This window comes from Cyanistes caeruleus, chromosome 3 (assembly GCF_971803275.1).
Source record: "Cyanistes caeruleus chromosome 3, bCyaCae1.hap1.1, whole genome shotgun sequence".
NCBI lineage: Eukaryota > Metazoa > Chordata > Aves > Passeriformes > Paridae > Cyanistes > Cyanistes caeruleus.
Window position 1 is genome coordinate 14,335,210 of NC_141703.1, and position 21,236 is coordinate 14,356,445.

Below are 21,236 nucleotides of genomic sequence, written 5' to 3' on the forward strand. Positions count from 1 at the left end.
TGGTATTCCCAGTCATACCTAATGGATCTTTTTTTTTTTTTTTTAAGGTTGAAGGTGTTCCAGGGAGACCAAAGAAAAGCGTCCAGCCTACAGGTCTCCTAGAGAGATGGTGAGTGCCCCCAGCCTATCAGCATATAAGAAGCATTTGGGCAATGCCCTTTAACAACATGCTCTAACTTTTGGTCACTCTAAGGTGGTCAGGAAGTTGGACTAGATACTTCTTTTTGCTCTAGATGTTCTTTCCAGCTGAGCTTCCATTCCATTTTACCAGTTACCAAATTGGTTTAGTATGTTGCCAGTTAAAAATGCAGGGAAGTGAGCAACAAAGATTAAACATCTCTCAAACCTCAAGTCTTTTTTTTCTCGTACTGAAATTCACTCCTGCCCCTTCCTTGCCCCACTCCCCTGAGAGGTGCAAGGCACCGAGCTGGGCTCAGTCACTACCACCAACTCTACCTTGCTGCTCCATCTTCCACACACTTTTCTCTTGCTCCAGAGTGGGATCCTGCCCAAGGGCCACAGTCCTTCAGGATAAATCTGCTGCCGGAGGGGCAGCAGTTTCTTCAGTGAACATCCACATGCCACAGGATACTCTCCTGTGGAGAGTAGTGTGGATCCCTACTCCGGCCTAGTTCCCTCCAAGGGCTGCAGGGAAGTCCATGCTCCACTGGAGTCCTGCCCAAGGCAGCAGGGGAATCTCTCTTATGCCTGCAGTACTTTCTCCCCTCCTCCTCACACCTCACTGCTCCCAACTCCATTATGCAGCATTTTGTCAGTTCTCACCCCTGCCACTCCTGCGGCTTCACTGCTACCAGGCCCAGACACCCAGGCCGAAGGCACCCATTTACCTGTGCCATGGGCGACCTTTGCAGCCGCCAGGGAGACACAGGCAATACTTCTACTCTGGAGCAGTGCAGAAAGAAAAGCAAAAACCTGAAGCCTCTGCATACAAGGCCATCTGCCAGGAGCCATCGAAGTGCATCCAGATAGAGGTGAGGCTCCAGCAGTGGGTGAAAAGAACTCAGGGGCCTCTACAGGCCTTCGGGGGCTCATGTTGTGGGACCCTATAGCACAAACCTCAGGAGGAGCAGCTGAGCCAAGAGGGTTTCTTGAGCCTCAAGAAAAGACTGAGGAGACATTATTGCTCTCTGGAACCACCTGAAAGGAGGTTATAGCAAGGTGGGGGTCACTCTTTTCTCTCAAGTAATAAACAGCAGGGCAAGAGCCAATGGCCTCAGTGCCACAGGCAGTTTACACTGGCTATTACGAGAAACTTTCTTCACTGAAAGCATCGTGAAGCACTGGAACAGGCTGTCCAGGAAAGCAGATGAGTCACCATCCATGGAGTTGATGGCATTCAGGGACGTAGTTTAGTGTTGGCAGTGTTAATGGCTGAGTATCTTCATGTTCTAGTAAGTGCATCTTGACTATAACTTAAGCCACAAGGCTGTCTGCAAATCAGCTCCAGAAAATGCCAGCAGATCACTTCCCTTTCCTTAGTATTCAACTGTCATATATATTGCAAGAATTTTACAATCGTAGTAGAAACATTTTAATTCAAGACACAGGTGAAAATTTCTAATATTTGGTCCTTTCTAAAAAGGAAAGTCAATACATGTTCCTATAAGTATTCTGTCAGTCTTCATCGTGATTTTAAACAATGAACTGTCAAAAATTTGTTTGCTGAAAAAAGCCTGTCATCCTTCCACCCCAATTAACTAATCAGTGGTTATAAAACATCATTGAAAGCACCTAAGGGTTTACAAGACATGCCAAGCACTAGGATGCAATTTCACAGGAGATCCCAGTGAGGAGCCTAAGAGCAGAATCAGGACAAAGCATGGACTAAAATAAAGTAATTTTTAAAATCAAACCCATCAGGTTTGATAATTAACTAAAGTTAAATGGGGAAGTGCTAGATAACACTAGAAGCTACCAGAACAACAAAAGGCTTCACAGAATTGTACACACTCATCTTTGTTATTCCCATCTACTAAAACTATTCTTTTATTCCATTGGTGCATTTCTGTGCCTGTACAAAGAACAGCTGCATAAAAATGTTTCCATTATACACCAATAAAATACTTTTGTATTTGGGTGGTACACAGGCAATACAGCACATTGTGCTGTGCATTCATCATTGAGTCATGAGACAGCCTCTCAAGTAACAGTTATCATGGCATGTTGAAATCAGATGGCTGCAGCAGTGCTTTTTAATTATGATTGTACATTTGCCAGTTCTGATCAGTATTTCAGCTTCATGAGCTGAAGACAGCAGAGTTGCTATTGGTATCCTTCTGCCTTCCTCCCTTATCCGGGCAGTGACAATCCATGACAGTTAAATCCCACAGCTGCCTTAACTTTGGACTTCATAAAGTTCGTATTTATTTGCTTCGGTAATCAGTCTACCCTTAAACACTCCTTAATCTGAAGCTTCCTTTTAGTCTTCATTTAATTTCCAGTAGTTAAGCTCTTTTCCTTCTAAAATACTTAGAAGACAGCTTGCACTCGTTACTCAGTTTAAAAAAAAAACAAAAAAAAACCCCCAACAAATCAAACCCAAATGTTTCCAGTTTCTCTTCCTTCTCCATTCAATACCATCAGGCTGGACAGTGTAACTGGTACTTTCTTGTATGTCCAGATGTGGTCCCCAAATTCCCACACATCTGTTGTGCTGTCCTGTTTTCTGGCTCCTCCTCCTGGCTCATTGCCCCAGGTCCTTTCCAACTTAGTGTCTCTTACCCCTGCATCCTTTCCTCTCTTGACACGCCACAGGAATACTTCTCATCACACTTCCAATTATGAAGTTAATTTCACATTTTACTTTTCCTTCTTTGTGCCCTCTTCACTTCTACCTTTGAAGCTCAAGTTCACTGAAGTGTATGACCACGAAACAAACTTCTTCACATCCTTCCAGTTCCCATGTCACATTCCTCATTCCTTCCTTCTTAGAGCATTCCATATTTCAAAAAGGCACTTTTAAGCTGCTCAGTGCTATTATAAATCACTGCAGCAGTAGCTTACTTTGTTACTTCTCTCACTTGCTCCCTTGGCATATCTAATGACTCCAACTACTCTTCTCTCTGTGAGCAAAGTTTGTCAGCTTTCTCCTATTACCCACAGGCAACATCATCTGCAGTCTCCTATTCCTCAATTAAAATAAGAAATTGAGTTCTCTTCTCACCCATCCCCTTGCCTTGTTCCCTCCAGCAAGCTGTCAACACCTCAACCTCTCAGACAGCAAAAATAAAAACCCAAGATACCTATCTTCCCTACTGTGCATGCAGGCACTCCAAAATTACTCCTTATTCTACCCTCAGTCTGTGAGACTTTTTTCCCCTCAAAGTTAAGCCTTCCCCCTTTCTTTTTCCCAACTAGCAAGCCTTCTGCTATCACTGTACTTAAAGCAGATGTAAATACTTCTCTTTCCCAGTTAACTGGAATTCATGTAAATCTCTCTGTATTTTCTGGAATATCTTCATGTTTTTCTTTCATTGTATGACACTATTCTGGCGTGTGATTTGGCAAGATTAATGACTTCTTTGATGTGTCCTGTCCTGTTCATGCCCTTCTCCCTGTTCCCTGAACTGCTGTGCCAGTTTCCATCATTCTCAGTGTCACACTGACTTCTCCTAAGCCTGTCTTTTCTCTGTGCCATGCAATAAGTCACACTGTCATCCAAAGCCAACTTACCGCTTTAGTGGAAAAACTCAAACTTCCACTCAGAGACCTTCAAAGAATTCACATCTAAAATGCTGTACAGGAAATTAACTCTTTCTAGGCAAATATCACTGAAGCCTCAAGTGATTCCCCCCATTACAAATATCGGTGTGCTGTTCCATACCACACAGTATCTGAGCACTTATCATATGGAAAATAACTGAATTTATTACTCTGTGACAGAAAAGATACTCAATAAAAGGACCAGGAAGTATGTTTATGTGACAAAGAAAAAGGAGGTACAATGGTAAGCATCATACCCATCAATTCTGTCATTTGGATACTGAATCCACAATGGATTTAACAATTCAAACACACAAGTAATGACAGCGTACCTTTATTTTAAGATGTGCACTGCACCGATGCAGTAGATACAATGCCAGCAGTCTTCTCCTTGCACAAACTACTATCAGTCAATAACTTCTAGGTGGAAGCAGCATTTAGTGCAAAGAATAATTAAGAAACCTCTAATGTTAACCATGTCTTGGGAACTGTTTGCATACATAGTGCAGCAATCATACCCATTTCCCAACTGGCCTTAAACATGGAAAACTGATCAACTATAGCAGTTTGCATCTGAAAATTCTAACACAGAGACTTGTTTTTCTTTTAAAAAACTCTACACTACAGCAACAAATAAATAAAGACTAACAATGCATATATATTTGCTCAGAATCAATTCAGCAACTTAAAAAAATATAATGTTCAGTGTTTGCTGAATTGCTTTATACTGCATCTATCACTTCAAAACACTACCTTAAAAAAAGTTAAAGAAAAAAACAAAATTATTCCAACTCTCTTCATACCCTATTAGTTGAAAAGTTTGCAAGCACTGCTGCCTCTCAGCTATTAATATGCAATTCCCTGGTCATTCTGGAAATCTTTACAGAACATCCCTGCACACCCAGCAGCCCCCTGTGCAGCGATGCCAAAGGGAAGCACAAGCCCTGGTACAATGAGCAGGTTAAGTCATCTTCCAGTTCACAAGTTTTCTTGCTAAAAACCAAAACAAAACACCCCCACTTGTTGTGACTGATTTCTACATCTGCCAAGCTCACCCAGGAACACATGCTCTGAGCTCTGTCCCTGTGTGCTTCATTTCATCTACATGAGTAATCACACTAAGAACCAATGGAAATATTCATGCTTGCAAAGTTATGGATACACCTGTTTACAGGATATCTGCACTCATCTGCAGCTAGACAAACTGTCTGCAGTCCTGTATCATAAATGAAGAGCGACATTATAGGTAATAACATCGAAGTATTTCCTAGGATGCCTTCAACAGAGCTAGAACACTCAGGGAGATACAGGAAACTTTATTGTATTTAGAGGCAAGCTCTGTTCTTTGTGAGTATTCAGTGATTCACAAGCTGTAGGTCATGGAAGAACTGCACCCTGTGTATATTAAGAGAATTAACCAAGATAATTTAAAGTAGTAAGACTGAAAAATGCTTCTATCTATTAGCTATCCAAGCCAAAAACATTTTAACAGCTTTTGCCCAATTACAGAAAAAAATCATTTTGGCACATTCTCTAGTCTCAGACTGGAATTCTGCATGGGCTACTCAGATTCCACTAAGACTTTATTGATGTGCAATGCAATAGATTTTTTTTTTTTTAATGTATGGTTTAAGAACATAAAGGACAGCTTTTGTTTGGTTTGTTTTCATCTTGGCGGGGCAAATCAACTGTCCAGTAAAACAAAGAAAATGTTGATTATGGGTGTTGAATCAAACATCACTATTGTTCAGCATTAGAATGTTTAGGGAAATAGTGCACTTTTTATTCTACCTTAGAGAAGTAAAAAATGCACGTATTGGGTCATATCCTTCCTACCTCCTTTCAAGTGGGATTTTTAAACAAATATTTCAGTTGATACATAGCAGACTCTTACAAAAATATAACTTTTGACAGCATGAGAAACTGCTAAAGGAAAATGCATCTTCTTCAGAACAGAACTACAATGAACTCCAGCTTCTACTGATTTTTACACTGATAGTGAATGAGCAAAAGCCTCACACAATATGGGCCATCTGTGGCAATACAACCATCACTGACCCTACTGAAGCACACACAATTGCTTCAGAACATTCAGTACAGGTGCACACAAAGATAGATCACATCACACCCACATTTCTTCATCCTCTATCTTTACTTCAAAAATCTAGTGCTTCCCATATGGCTGGGGAGAAGGCATGCCCACATGAACCTCATTACACTCTTACACTGTGGTGGAATGAAAGCCCAGCCTTTATCTTCATGCTTCAGTACAAAGCTACTGCCAAATCCATATCAGAATCCAAATAATCAATATGGCAGCAACTAAAGAATTCCAGGAGGTAAAAGGCCAAAGATTCTTCTGCAGCAGAGATTACAGCAATGATGAATGAAACTAGGGTAAATAAAAATTTAAGACCAGCTTCCTTCCCTTTGCAACAAAGGACTTATGGTATTCTCTCACAAGATTTTTTTCTTTTTAGTTATGCCCTTCTCTATATGGAAGCAATGCAGTGTTCATTAAAAAAAGCCAAAACCACAAAAACCCTCTCCCATTTTCAAAAAGCACCATAAATGAAAAAATCTGTTGGAAAAAAAAAACCAACAAAAACTCCATGGACCACCCTTCAGGGATGAAATGCTAAAGATGTCTTTTTTAATCAACCAGTTTGTGAAGATCTACAAAAAAATAAAAAGGATCACATTCTAAAGGTTCAGTGCAGTCAGCAGCTATATAGTTTTGCTGCTTATTCATCTTTAAGTTGACTTTCAAAAATAACACCCTAGCTTGTCAAAATATACATTTTCCATTTGCTTTTAAATTAAAATAATAATAAAAAAACATTTAAAGAATTCACAATCAATAGCATGACTAAGTTTCAGGATCATCTACAGCATATAATTTAAAGATTCAAGATGCCAATATGCAGCATGTGGCAGGCCTATACGCTCCATGCAGCATGTACATTTAGGAATCTCAGTCTTGATGTTCAGATGTCAGTCTTTTTCTTCCAAATTGTGTAGAATACCCATCTGGAGAAAATAAGCAGTTAAGGAAAAAAACCAAAAAGGCAACACTTGTACACTTAAAGTTCTTTTTACTTATATTTAAATTCTGAAAACTTCTGGTAGCTCATAAAGGGTAGGCAAAACACTCAAAAGTGAAATCTCCCTGGATTTTCTTCTTGACTCAGCAGTTCAAAGATGCCTACTTTTCAAATCACATATATGTTCCATTAAGGCCTGGCAGTTTTAAAGACATAAATAGTCATTTTCTCTGAAAATGTAAGCTTTAAGGGCAAGTATCTTGATATCCTTCACATTTGTCTTTTGTCTTAAAAATGTGAGGTCAAATCTGTGTTTCACAAAGAGCTGCCAATAATAAGAAGCAGGAGGAGCTGGCTATAGTCAGTTTGGAGTCAGTACAGGGTCAGCATGGAGGCTGCAGCACTGAATACTACTGGGCTTAGAGACACAGAAGGGAGGCAAATAAACACAACAGAAGAAAGGCTGTGACAGTATAATGTGCTTAATGTATTATGAATAAGATGATCGTGGAAAGATGTTTCCTTGTCTAGAGAGACAGCCACAGCAGGCTTCACCCTGCAGAAACATTTCCAGGGAGATCCCACAAAAGAAGCAAATACTCAAGGCAAATGCAGCTGGCAGAACCACCTTATAGAAGATCAAAATGCCCCTCCACGCTAAGGGCTTGAGGTTTAAACTTCTATGCTTCTTCTATAACTTGATACCCACAAATTGAAAAAATTCTGAAGGATTATTTTTAGGAATGGGATGTGGCTGAGAATATGCATACCCCTCTACTACAAATAGTTTTTTCCAGTAACACTAACTAGTAATGATTGGGGAAGAGTGATTCCTAACATTCTCCAGCCTTAAAAATCAAGTCTGAACTGTATGTTCAAGAATAGCTCTATCAGACAACATAAAAAGATTGGGATCATGCTAATCTGTATGAAGTTAGCTCCCTTTTTTTTGTAAAAGAAAAAAAAGGAAGATAAAGCCTTGTAGGAACTCCCAGGCAGCATTACCCTCATCATACAGTTTATCCTACATCACATACGCCACTCAGAACCTTTAACAAAAACACAGCCTGTTCATGAAAGGTGCTGATCATTTCACCAGCTGTGAATTTACAGCACTTTTAGAAAACAATTCCTACAATTATCCTCAAAAAAATTGTAGTTGTTCATTTACTATGAAAAAAAATTAAGTGTTTAAATCAGAACTGCCTCTTTGCTTGAGTTCTTTACCTCCAACCAGTCTATACTTGCTTGATTTATTAATACACAAGTTGTCTTCAATCTTTAAGGATACAATTCCATGTAGGAGGGAACACACACAGTTTCTTTTGAAAACTCCACAGGACAATAAAGCCTGCTAAGCTGTTCTTCATACAGAGTCAAGGCATCAGTCAGATTGACACAGTTTCCCTGAAGAAAAAAAAAAAGTCCCAGTCACAATCAAGAAAATAAGGATTTCAGCTGAATATATACATTTTGACATTACTGCAAGGCTCCCACATATTTCAGAACCAGATATATGCTGATCTTAATATTTAATACTTACAAGGCAAACACTAAACAGCTTGTCTTCACTCTGCCTACAGAAAACAATTTTTATCCTTTCAAGAAAGGGTAAGTATGGGAGATTATATTTTCGTTAGCAGAAGCAACCATTATGAGAACTTCCAGTTAAAACAGACCACCATGTGTTGTTTACCTATAACATCTACTCCATAACTATTTTCTTTATGATTACTTAAATGTATATTACTAAACAGTATTACTATGCCCAGATTTTTCTCAGTTATTTAACATTGCCTAGATCTTACAGTGTTTAAATGAACTATAATTATTATATTTAATTGTTTAAAATTACTAGGCTGTAATATTATATATATAGATTGTTCCACAAAGCAGTAGGACAAAATACATCAAAATTACACAGAAGTTCTCTGGCTGCAGGCTATATTGTCCTAAGTTTCTGTATGTCCTGCTGCTGAAAAGGAAGAGATTCCTATGATACTTTTTTTGTCTTCAGGGTGAAACAACATGTCATTCTTGGAATACAATCACATCAAGAATTACAAAGAGTGAGGAATTAAAAAAAAAACAAACCACAAAACCAAGAAACAACACCCCCCCCACCACCCCCAAAAAAACCCAAGCTCAAAAACTCCCCAAAAAATCAAACACCTAAAACCACCGACCCCCTCCAAAAAAAAATTAAAACTAAAAACCCCACCCAACTGTCCCCCAAGCAACCTATTTGGAAGCACTACCTTGTCCCAAGCTAAGTATTAAAAAGAAGCAGAAGTTACTGCAATGCATACATGGGATGCCCATACAGAGAAAGCTCTAATTAGAAGTCTGAATTCCCCATACCCATAACATGTTTGAAGATTTAGTGGTTACAGTGAGCTCACCAGAACACCAGATTAAACAAACACCAACTACCCAAAGCAATAAAAGTCAGTTGTGTAAATTCAATTAAAAAAAAACCCCTTTGCCAAGTTTCTTGACTACATAACTGAGTAGACTAGCAAATATTTTATAACCTTAAATTCAATGGTCTAGGAAGAGTGTGGCAAATACAAGCTATTTTGACACTAATTTGAAATTAAGTGAAGTTAAATATAGTCACCACTGCATGGTCTACAAATCAGTCCGGTTGTTTTTTTCCAGGTATGAGGCACCAAATGAAGACTCACCAAAAAGAACTGTACTGTTGCTGTGGCACAGCACAGAGATATCTCATTCTTGTTATTGTGGTCAAGGTGGAGATATTCTTAAAGGCCCTTGGCACACTGACAGCCAAATGAATTGATTTGTAATCTTCTACTTCCACCACTTTCCTGAGGAATCTTCAGCTCAACCTATAGGCCCCAAACATGATAAACCAACCATGCTGTAACACTACACATCAACATCAAGTTATATGGTAACTACAAATCTCTCCTGCCCACACAGTATGTGCCAGTCTGGCCATATGTAGAGCAGGATGAGATCTTCAGGAGATGTGTGTCCCCATCTTCCCCTAATGGCTGCGTTTACTGGCATGTAAATGCTAGCAGACTGGTAGAAATGTCTTTTACTGTGATCTAGCACAAAGCCTGCCTTCCTCTTCTGATTTCTGATCAGTAGATACAGAAGCATTAACTAGCATTTTCCAGAGTTACTGTCAATATAAAAATCCTCAGCTTTCCCCACACATTTTATCACTTATAATGGAGGAACATTTGGCACAGAAGATAAAAACGAGAACAAAAAGAAAATGTTTATGTTAATGAATACACAGTTTCTAATGATCCAGCACAAGAACCAAAGCCCCACAAAATGATGACAAGAAGTGTGAGGCACAGGAGTTATTTGTGAGAAAGAAAATGAGTCTAAAGCAGTAGCCTTCATCTATGGAATGACAGGACCTTCCTGCTGCTTTGAATGACTTCAGGAAGTGTTTGTGTGTACACACAAGTACACATAATTTTGGGGCTTTTTTTAACTGACCATTGATTGCAGTATCTTGTTCATTCCTACTGTTCATTAACATGTGTAACCTGCACATGACTGTGAAAGAATGCAGATGGCTCAATTAGAAAATGCTAGATCCACTGAAAAAAATTAGCTCGCTTACAGTCATATCTTATTCAATATTTTAGAACCTCTAACTTGAAATGAGGACCCCAGGACATACTCAATACTTCCTAAGTGCCTGACTACCTATGTTTCACATATTTGTGTTGCTCTGCTAAGACACTGTAATGTTTTTAAATCCAGGAGCAGTCTTTATGAAAGACTTGTTTTACAGTGCAGCTTATTTTTAGCGCTCCTAGATTTTTATTTTTTTTAATGGCTTTAAAATCATTACATGCACACAGATGCAACTGAAAGTTAATTTTCATAAAGCAAGGAATTAAGAGGAGTTTGAACAAGTACTATCTGTACTCTCTAAAACATACAGCAGGCAGAGGCCAAAACAAGCAGTGGTCACATTTTGAAATCAGTATTTCCAAACAGCTCCATTTACATTGCTCTTTCTGTGTAATAACATCAGATGATATCTAGAACCAAAGTGTAAAATGTACATTCTGACTTAGGGATTTATACTTTTTCCTGCTTTTTATTGGCAGGATTTTTTTCACAGTGTATTTAAAACATTTCTATTTCCAGAGGAAGTGAAAAGAGAATTCATTCCACTCATCTTCCTCTGAATTTTTTGCATCCTGCTCATTTTTTATTTTTTTTTTATTGTGCTCAAGTTTTCACAAGTAGAAGAGAAAACCTCAACTCTAAAAAAAAAATCTTAACAATGGTATCAGGCACATAATGTGATTCTTGGGGTTGCCTGCACAGGGTCAGGAGCTGGACCTCAATGATTGCTGTGGGCCCCTTCCACACCAGGAAATCCTATGACTCTATTCTAACACACTCTAATCTTTTAAAAATCGTATTTGGGAAAGCATTCCTTCAAAAGAACTTGCATAAAACATGTTTGATTGTAATGTTGATCATATTGCACAAACAAACCAGTACTTGTTTATTTAGCAAAGGAAGGCGACATGCTGTATATAGAATTTTTCATATTTGGGTATCAGAAAACAAATGACACTTGTAAAAAGGTAGAAGACTAACACAAACTGAGCTCAATGAACAGACTGCTGCAGTACTTGTTTAGTAACCTGTTATTATCCAGGGGATTGTGGTGTTTTTTTATGGTTCAGCTGCCCTTTACCAAACATATCATTTTGTTTCAACATCAGACTGAATGCAAAAGAAAACTAAAAAACAACCTGTGTGTGTAATTTGAGTCATAAATAGGAACACTGCTAGGTAATTTACAGGGCACACCACCATTACGTAGGAAGTTGAATAGGATACACAATGATAGAACAGTATCCAGTTTCCCAGACTGTCACTTCAGTATTTCATCATTTCTCCTTCTCTAGCAAGAGACAAATCACTGCAGACACCATGGAAAACAAATTACAGGAACAACGGACATGCCAAGAAACAATTTTTACTTTTCAAACCCACAACTCCCCAATCTCCAAATCAAGATCTTGCCTAAAGGGTCAGACAACTCACCTGGCTCTTCTGTCAACCCTTTTCTTCTGGAGAAACACTACAGGATTTTATCATTCTGCATAGTCATTTTTTATAACTATCTGGCTTTACTGAACACAAAGTTAAGCAGTCCAAAATTCAAATCTACAAAACTTAAAGCTTATTTCAATAAACATATTAAAAAATCACTATTATTAGCTCCTTTCTTTAAAACATAACCTGCTTTATTAACCAAGACTACAGTGCTAGTAACAATGTCAGTCACACTCAGTTGTTCCAAGTATCACTAAAATGCTACAGGGAACCAAGCCCAGAGTGCAATACAGAGATAGGTCCAATAAACCTGTGTTCACTCTAACTCCCACTGTCTAATGAAGGGTTTTGAGTTAGAGCAATGCATTGTTTGCTCTGAACAGACACTATATAACTCAAACAATAGTTAATACTGAATGCTATTTAATAAGGTTTAAAGAAGATGACTCACCAATTATATGTTTTCAAAAAGCAAAATCATTTTCTTTTTTCTCTCAGTGTTCAGCCAAATTTTCAACATATACCAAAACCTCTACCAAACTCCTCTGCCCAGCCCCCCTCACTTAAGCTGCTCCATGTCAAACAATTTGACAGGTAAGAACTAGGAAAATAATTAAATTTTTTTACCCCTTAAGATGCATCTTTCTGACATGAAAGTACTTGAGGCAGTTTTAACTTTAGATTAAAAAATCTTAGTCTCTAAGACCTTGCTTAAAACAGATAGATGACTTCTGAGCTGTTTCATAGCCTTTGCATTCTGAGTCTGCTGAGTGCTTGTGCTCACTTCAACAGCTCATGCCTATCTCCCAACATGCTTTTTTTTCTGGGCTCTCACAAGGCAGAAATTCTATAGTTCCATGGGTTTAGTTTTTAGGTTTCTACAGGACAACGTACAACAAATTTAAATAACAAATATAGATCTGGACATGCAAAAACCATTCCTTAAAATAAGTAGCAAAAAAAAAATTGTTTAAATTAACTCTCCAAGTTCCAGTTAACTTTGCCCATCTATAAAGTGGATGTGTCCATCAACTGCTTACAGGATGATCTAAGGCCACTATGCGTCCTCCAACCCTCAGAAAGAAAACTATGCCACAGAAGTTTAATTTTTATTTTTAGCATGTGTTTCTATTTTTATTTTATAATGATGTGCCAGAATTGGTCATGGCCAAGGTTGGGTTTTATCCTTCCCCACTTCAGAGTGACTAATAAGCAGTAAGACCCAGCATGAAACACCTAGCATCAAAGTTAGGCTTAGGTTTTGGGGGACAGGAAGGGCTGGTAAGGAAATAATGGAGACAAACCTGACTGTAAGTACCTCCAGTGACTGAACTCTCAGTAACAAAAGGAAACAAAAATGTCTGTTCCTTAAAGTCTCTCAAACTACTAAGAAATCACAGAGGCTCACATAGGGACATACAGCCATTCTTTAAGCCTCCTTTCATGGTTCAGTCGCAGAGAATCTTGCTCCCTCATTGGAAGCGCTAATTAGAAAGCCCACACAGCAGCCAAAAAAAGGAGTTTAACTATGGAGCAACTTGATGATTGTCTGGACGTTTAGAGGGCTGTATAAGAGTGACCAGGAAGAAACAGCTTAGTGAAGGGCCACGTGTTCATGTGGGAGACACACAATCCCTCGCACCAGGGGTCAGTGCTGTTTACTGGAACCTGTGAGTGGTCTGAGTTTCTATACTGCCTGGGCTGAGTGGCCCCAACCAAGAAGTCACAAATTCCTTTTCAGAGGTATTTTTAAAGGTTCTACTACATAAACAGGCTGAAAATGGTAGCCTTCTCAACCTCAAAAGATTAGATCAACAGAACAAAAACTTAGCACAGAAAAAGGCATTTTCTTAACTACACAATCCACTGGCATTCAGAGACAATCTTAAAACCAGTCAGAGCATCTGACAGAACAGGGTTTCACAGCTCTTGGGACAATCCTCAAGCACTTGAAGATACATGAGAGTGATGGTTCAGAAAAACAAAAGCCACATATGCTCTCATCTACAAGTATATATACTCACTTGAAGGAGATCACTTGGGTCATCTAAAAATCATACTTTTAGACAGTCCAATACTGTAAAAACACTTAACACGTTCAGAAACAAGTTGCTGGGAAGGTATATTAGAGATGAAAGTGGACCTCAGAATATACCAAGGTCTTGCATCCTCATAAACTCCCATGCATCTCCACTGTGATGGCTGGGAGCCTGCACCTCTAACTGTCTCTCCTTGGAGAACATAACACCAAGCACCTTACAGACATGTCCTCATATGATATCATATCATTAAACACTTCAGAGCAATAGCTTCAGAGGAACAAAAATAAGAGCATCCCATATGACCACTGAATCTCAGAGTGGTGGGATTATGTTTAACAGTAAGTTTTGACAAACAAGCTTCAAGTCTTAAACCCAGAGACAGGTCTGCAAGTTCTGCAGGCAAAGGGCCCTAAAGCTCACGTCTCTTTGCAGATCCTGTGTAGGCTGCAACACTCAGTATGGATGATGCAGCTAGAAAAGCAAGGGCATGTAAAGCACGACTGCTACTCGTACAAGTTTTTGTTCTAAGCTGTGATTACTATTTGCACAGAGAAAGTATCGAGGCATTTTTCCCCAAACACACTCAGACATAAAGCAACAGAGAATGACATCCATTAGCTGCCCTTTTATATCTTCCCAAAGCTGAAAAAAAAAGGAAGAAGTCCTTCCTGCATCTTAAAATTTGCCACATGAGTTCTTATATCCCATAGGAATACAAATAAATGGTCTGAAAAGTGCACAGGCAGAATCTCTATAAATGTTAATAACCTGACAGGCAATACTGGTTACCTGCCTCCACCAAGTGGTGACAAGACATTCTGCAGCAGCATTTGGAGAGCGCTTTGAGGATCACCAAGGAAAGAATTCCAAGGGAACCACCAGGTGTGTTAGAGCAGCATGACAGAAATAATTCTTTTTATAATCTCAAATAAATTATATCCATCTGGAGTTAGACAGCAATAGACTCTGCCTGCTGACAATTCACATGCAGATCAGAACATTTTCTGAAACTTCTGCAGAGCTCAATGAAGAGGTGATGAGAATTTCCCTTTATTTTCCCCCAGTAGTGGCATTTAGACAGACAGGCAGCAATACAGTATGGGAAAGGACAGCATTCTGTGAACACAATTCCACTTTTGGGTAAAGAATTTCTTCAGCATTGAAATAAATGACATCCTAACTAGATGTACATGATTCTGTTCAGGGTCCAAGGGGACAGACTACAAACTACAAAGGACAGAATTTTCAATCTCAGTACAACATAATGCCGAGGCAAAAGTGGCAACTATAACTGCTGGCTAGTAGTCACCAGGACAACAACCCTTTTGCTGCATTTTTCCCATGAGACGTTTCTTCATCATAGCAAAGATGAGGCTCTAACAAGTAAGTGGCCATCCCCTCAGTCACTTTTCTTGATGATATTTAAGTTTTGTTTTAGAGAACCACAATGCAAAGAAGGGGTGGGGGACACACAGGAGTACTGCATTTTAAAAACACATCTGCCTTAAAAGGCACATGATTTCTTCAGCAAGGCATGCTATGTAACAAACATCCTGGAAGTAGATAGTTGGACCAGAAGTAACTTAAATTCCCAGTGTTAATACACAGAGCTAAAACCACTGGCACATAACTCAGCTCGGCAAACACTCAAAATCTTTCATGAGCTCCCAATGTGACTAAGCTGACAAAGTTGTTAGTGGTCATGTTTGAACTTGTGTCTCTAGTCTAACCAATCGTCCAAGTAGCCAGCTTCAGCTAGAGTTTAACTGAATTAAATTTATGTAATTTAAACAAAGTTGTAATAACTAATAGGTTAATTTTATTTAAAGAACCCCAATAGTCTGTTCATCCTATGACCAGGCTGTTGAGTTGTCTGAGAGTGTGGTGGGTTGACCCCAGATGGACACCAAGTGCCCACAAAAATCATGCTGTCACTCCCCTGCTCAGCTGAACTGAGGAGAGAAAATACAGCAAAAGGCTCACGGGCCTAAATAAGGATGGGGAGAGAACCCTCACCAGCTACCATCAGAGGCAAACAGACTCAACCTGGGTAATAAACTCAATTTCCCCATCAAATCAGAGTGGGATAATAAGAAATAAACCCAAATTTTAACAACACCTTCCCCTACCCCTCTTTTCTCCTCAGGGTGAACTTTACTCACAAATTCTCTCTCTCTTCCCCACTGCACTAATGGGGGGATGGGAAATGGGGATTGTGGTCAGTTCATCCCATGTTATTTCTGCTGTTCCTTCCTCCTCACACATTCTGCTCTGCTCCAGTGTGGGGTCTCTCCCTATGAACTTCTCCAACCTGAGTCCATCCATGGGCTGCAGTTTTTCATTAATTGTTCCACAGGTCCCCTGCAGGGTCACAAGTTCTGCCAGGAAGCCTGCTCTCATGTGGGTTTCCCATAAAGTCACAGCCTCCTTCAGGTGTCCATCCACAAGCTCCACCATGGGGTGCTCCACAGGCTACAGGTGGATCTCTGCTCCCCTGTGGAGTTACATGGGCTGCAGGAGCACAGCCTGCTATACCATGGCCTTTATCATGGGCTGCAGGGGAATCTCTGCACTGGTACCTGGAGCATCTCCTGCCTCTCCTTCTCCACTGACCTTGGAGCCTGCAGACCCATTTCTCTCACATGTTCTCACTTCTCTATCTGGCTGCAACTGCAGTAGTGCAGCAACTTTTGCCCCTTCAAAAATCTTATCCCAGAGGCACTACCACAGTCACTGATGGGTTCAGCCTTGGCCAGGAGCAGGTCCATCCTGAAGCCAGCTGGCATTGGCTTTGTTGGACATGGGGAGTGCTCCCCACACCCCATCACTACCAAAACCTGGCCACACATACAGCTGAAAAGCTGTAATCCAATGAAAAGCTTGAACAGAGAGAGAAGTGAGAAACTTTGTCACAGGGATAGAAGAAAAGCCTCTGTCCTGCCAAGTTTTAATATTCAACTATAATGTTTTAAGCTCAGTGCTGTCTATTGTTGGGATAAATTTTTCCAGTTATTATTTTGACCATTCTTGTTTTTTTAATTTATTTATAATTTGAGAATAGCAGTAGTTGTGAGAATTATTCAGGATGATGAGTTAAATGCAGTTTTGCTTGTGGGCAAACCAAGTTGACCTCAAATTATTGACTTTGAATTTAACACTGTGGGTCTGCACATCTGAGGAGGAGGTCAGTATGTTTTACATCATGATAACCTTTTAGTGTAGCCTTCTAAGGCTACACACTAGGACTTTGTGTGTCCTTAGGCTACTAAGGACACACAAAGACAAATAGAGAGGGTTTTTACAGAGGACTATTTTGTTTTTTCAGGCCCAGCTGGGAAGTGGCTAGAAGGACCATCAAATGGGCTGAGTAGTGTATCAACAGACGCATCAAAAGCTCTGATAGCTACCTGCCCCAGTATTGTCCTTTTTTCAACATCTTCAGGAAGCCTAAATTGCTAGAGAACACTGCTTCTACTCCAGCCCTTGCACTGGCTACTCGTTAGCTGCAAGTCCAATTTTAAGCCACATCAATTTTAATATTGCTCCTTTCCCATCCTGCCATGTACCACCTTGTTGCTTTGGGACCACAAAATGTGTGTACTTTCACAACAGCTAAAACCCACCAGGACAGCTGTTCTTTCTTTCTGTGCAATCACATGCTGGAGAGCTGACGAATCTCCTCCCATGAGGACAAAACAAGCAGCAGGGGCTGCACCAGACTCTACCTCAGCTGGTTGCAGCTAACACAGAACCGTCCTGCCCTCTGGCTGCAGCACAGCCTCAGTTCAGCTTTCAGCATAGGCTTATTCTCAAGAGTCCTTCTGCAAAGTCCAAAAAACCTGTCCCCAGACATACGTTCACCTTCATTCCAATAAGGCGAGCTAGTATTACTGTGGATGCTCCAAGTACAACAACTGCAACACAACAATTTGTTCTGTTTCCAAAACATTTAGTGTCCTTTTGGTTTCAAAGTCTGCCACAAATATTTCCACTATTAACAGGCCAGAAATGCCATTAAAATTTACAGTGTGGAAAAAACATGTTAATCACATGTTGTATTTCAACCATAAGATAATTTCTTTTTCCCATACAACCACAGCATTTTAAAATGGAGTAGCATATTAGAATTGCCAGAAATCTCACCCCACAAGTTTCATATCTTTTTATAAGCCCGCACAATTCTACAGTAAACCAATTTCTATACATTTCAGAGCTTAAGGATATTATTCTAAAATACAGTACTTAGATTCTCCACACATCAGAAGACTAGTTTATGAGCATGACAAAAGAAATAGAGCTTCAGAGACTTAGACTTCACTGAACCATCTGCTGGCTCCAGTCACATTCTTGTACAATTTGACACAACTTTGTGGCATTCAGGATTATCTGAAGTATTTTCTGTTGAAAGCTATACCATAATTTTATTATCTACAAGGTGGCTATACTAATTTTCTCATCCCACTGCACTTATGTTGAATTCTTACACCTTAATAAATGACAAATTTCCATGTTTTACACTTTACCACTGGAGACACTAGCTTCAAAATCATGTATCTCATAATGAAGTACATAAGTTCTGCTTTTCCAAGAAATGTCTAGCTGCAATATTCTGCAGTATGCCTTACTGAGTCTTAAAATTATGCTTTTGAACTCCAAACAAAAGTACTACATATACAGCTGAAATAATGAAAACAGACAAGTCAGTTAGAAAATCCTAACTTTCATGAAAAACGCCTGAAAAGTCAAAGGGAGAAAACCAGCTTGAAGTAGCTTTTTAGTTAGCTTTCTTTTTTTTATTTTTTTTAACTGAAAATATGCAAATTGCAATAGATATAAAGCAGTACTTTATTACATCCAAGTATCATACCTGTGTGAAGTATTTTCCATCTTGTTTCAGGACTTTCATGGAGAGGTCAAGAATCAACCGCAGAAATTCCCATGTGGAATCTGCATATGGGAAAGGGTTGAAAAGCAGAACAGCACATTATTGGCTTGTTTACTTATTACATATTCAAGACTTGCAAAGTTTAAAAAAAAAATCCTGGACTAAAAAAACAAATGCAAACCATACACAATGGCAATGATGGCAGGAGTATTGTTTTTCTTCACAGGAATTTTCCTGAAGTTTCCAATAAATTATATAGTGAGGAAAATTTACTGGAGCATGAACTCCAAATACTTCTCAAGAACTACATGAGTTCATATTATTCTGGAATAAGAGATTTAAAAGAACATCAGGCACTTGCTAGTTTTTTATAATATGAAAAAAAAAATTTAAACAGATATAATTTTTTCCTCTCAGATTTGCTTTTCAAATGGAAAAAATAAAAGCACTTACGCTGCAGACTATTATGCAGCAAAAGGACAGAAACTTTTAAAAATTAAAAAAAATTTTAAAAAAAAAAAAATTAAAAATTTTCAGAAGTAAATAAATTAGAAGATTTACCTTCTTCTGGAGATGTGGAGATTGGAACAGCTGTCAGATCATTAATTACATAATCAAACATTCTTCCTTCTTTGGCATACCTCTTCAGTACAGGAATACAGTCTTCAATTAGAACCTGTAAGAATGAATTACTGTTGCTAGTCCTAAAACTACCCTAAAGGTGAAGCAGGTAAAAAGAACAAATACAGATTCACAGAAATTAAGAGGGAAAAAAAAATTTACAAAATTATTACAAAATCACAAAATTATTTACATGCTTAATTTTAGGCTCCACTTTCAACTTTTTTCATCATTTAGAAGGGAAGAACTTTGTAGGAATTATGACAATGAAAATACAGGCACTCCAGGACTGAAGTTCCTAGACCTGTAACCACTGTTCTTCATAACAAATATTGACAACAGTTAGCAGTTCCAACATATGAGTAAAATAAAGTACTTGTATGAAGGGCCACTGATTTCCACAGAATAGCATGTCGCTTCTGTTAATTTTTTTTGTGTTTTTATTAGCTCACTCCTGTAAGTTATTATCTGTGACAACATCTAAGGGCCAGTAATGAAAATAGAAACATGACAGATTACACCTGGGCTCATTTGTAAGTGCTGTCAGATGCAGCACAAGGATCTCAACTGCAGGGATGAATGATATCTGTTGGAGTTTTTATTTTAATATAATAGCAGTGCAATACTAAGGGATTTTGCCTGCAAATTAAAAATAATTGTTAAATGTGTATTACAAGTTCAGGTATTTTCAACAGTATAGAACAACTAAAATACATATTTTTTCTATCTTTTTAACAGTTTAAGAAATTATGCTAAACACAACATTTTTACTGCAATCTCTTCTTTATTTCTAAAGTTACAGCAAACATTCTCCTATTTCAAATCCCTTAAAATCTACATATGAAATTTTAGAAGTCTGAAGCCAGAGTTAAAGTACTTCCAACATGAACTCGTTATTAAAATATGCAAGTGTCATACAAAAGGAAAAGTAGCTCCCCAAATTTGAGCCTGAAGACTTGTCCCCAAAACTTTGCTGTAGCAGTTTTCCAGACTAGGTCCTACTTGAAATATAACTTGCAATGAAATAAAACCAATACATTACCTGGTAGCACTCTCCTTTCAGATTGTCTAAGACATCTCCGCACGTTTTACGCATGTGTTTTTTACACCCGTCAATCACCATTTGGTCAATGTTTGAAGCTCGTCAAGGCACAATACATTCCAGAAATAATAGAGGTAAGAGTTTCTACTTCACAAAAAGATAATTAGATGTGTCTATTGGTATATATACTGCAATAGTCAACCTCAGGCATTGGCCTCCAGATTCAATTAGATGATTACAAAGTGATTATTTTTGGTTGTAACCAGTGTTTTTGATACCTTCGGTTATCATTACCATGAAAGCCTGAAATGTGAACTGTAAAACTATGGAAGACTCCATTAAGTTAAACTAGGTTAAGATTTTAACCTACATTTTTAGTCTTAGCCAATAGATCCCAATCCCTAGGATGATCAACATTTCATATGCTCAACAGTTGCAAACTGTACAAACTACAGAATGTTGAAAACTTGATTTGTATTGGTATTTTTAGAACAGGGCTGGTCAATTCATCAGTACAGTTCATCAAGTCCTGACATTCCTATTGATTATTTTTTTTTTTGCTTCTAGGCACTATTATTTTTTTTACAGCTTTCTTTAGGAAAACAGACAAACTCAAGAAGGCAGAAGTGAGCCCAAACCACCAACTTGACAGACCTGTCTTCTGCTATTAGAGAAAGCACCAGTCTGATGACAGAGGCATTCCTTTCCAGCCTTACATAAACGGCTACTGAGAGTTATGGTACGGATTGGGAACCTGAAAGCAGGTGTTGCATAATGATGTACAACTATCTAGTCACTGGGTCTCT

At 38.7% G+C, this 21,236-nt stretch overlaps 2 protein-coding genes and 1 long non-coding RNA gene across 5 annotated transcripts in view; 1 reads left to right on the forward strand and 2 right to left on the reverse strand.

Annotated features, from left to right (window-relative positions):
- The window catches only part of PHEX (phosphate regulating endopeptidase X-linked), a 105,968-nt gene extending 105,098 nt beyond the window's left edge, over positions 1–870 (reverse strand). Inside the window, exon 1 of one of the 2 annotated variants that reach the window (XM_086879907.1) lies at positions 784–870. Coding sequence is in view for 1 of the 2 variants with exons in the window: in XM_086879906.1 (XP_086736032.1) it covers positions 457–469 (13 nt within the window). In the remaining variant the exon portion in view is untranslated. Of the gene's footprint in view, positions 1–456 lie in introns of both variants that reach the window. The other variant, XM_086879906.1, reaches the window with a different exon arrangement.
- Positions 858–19,545, forward strand: LOC147653968 (uncharacterized). Its single transcript, XR_015284146.1, has 3 exons — positions 858–1,179; positions 15,087–15,265; positions 17,208–19,545. It is a non-coding gene; the product is annotated as an uncharacterized LOC147653968 (long non-coding RNA).
- The window catches only part of SMS (spermine synthase), a 43,465-nt gene continuing 26,270 nt past the window's right edge, over positions 4,042–21,236 (reverse strand). For both annotated transcript variants that reach the window (XM_086879911.1, XM_086879912.1), the window contains exons 7-11: positions 20,431–20,520; positions 19,329–19,443; positions 18,750–18,829; positions 8,059–8,174; positions 4,042–6,753 (exon numbers count right to left, since the gene is read on the reverse strand). In XM_086879911.1, the coding sequence (XP_086736037.1) occupies positions 6,711–6,753; positions 8,059–8,174; positions 18,750–18,829; positions 19,329–19,443; positions 20,431–20,520 (444 nt within the window). In that variant the 3' untranslated portion in view covers positions 4,042–6,710. The remainder of the gene's footprint in view (positions 6,754–8,058; positions 8,175–18,749; positions 18,830–19,328; positions 19,444–20,430; positions 20,521–21,236) is intronic.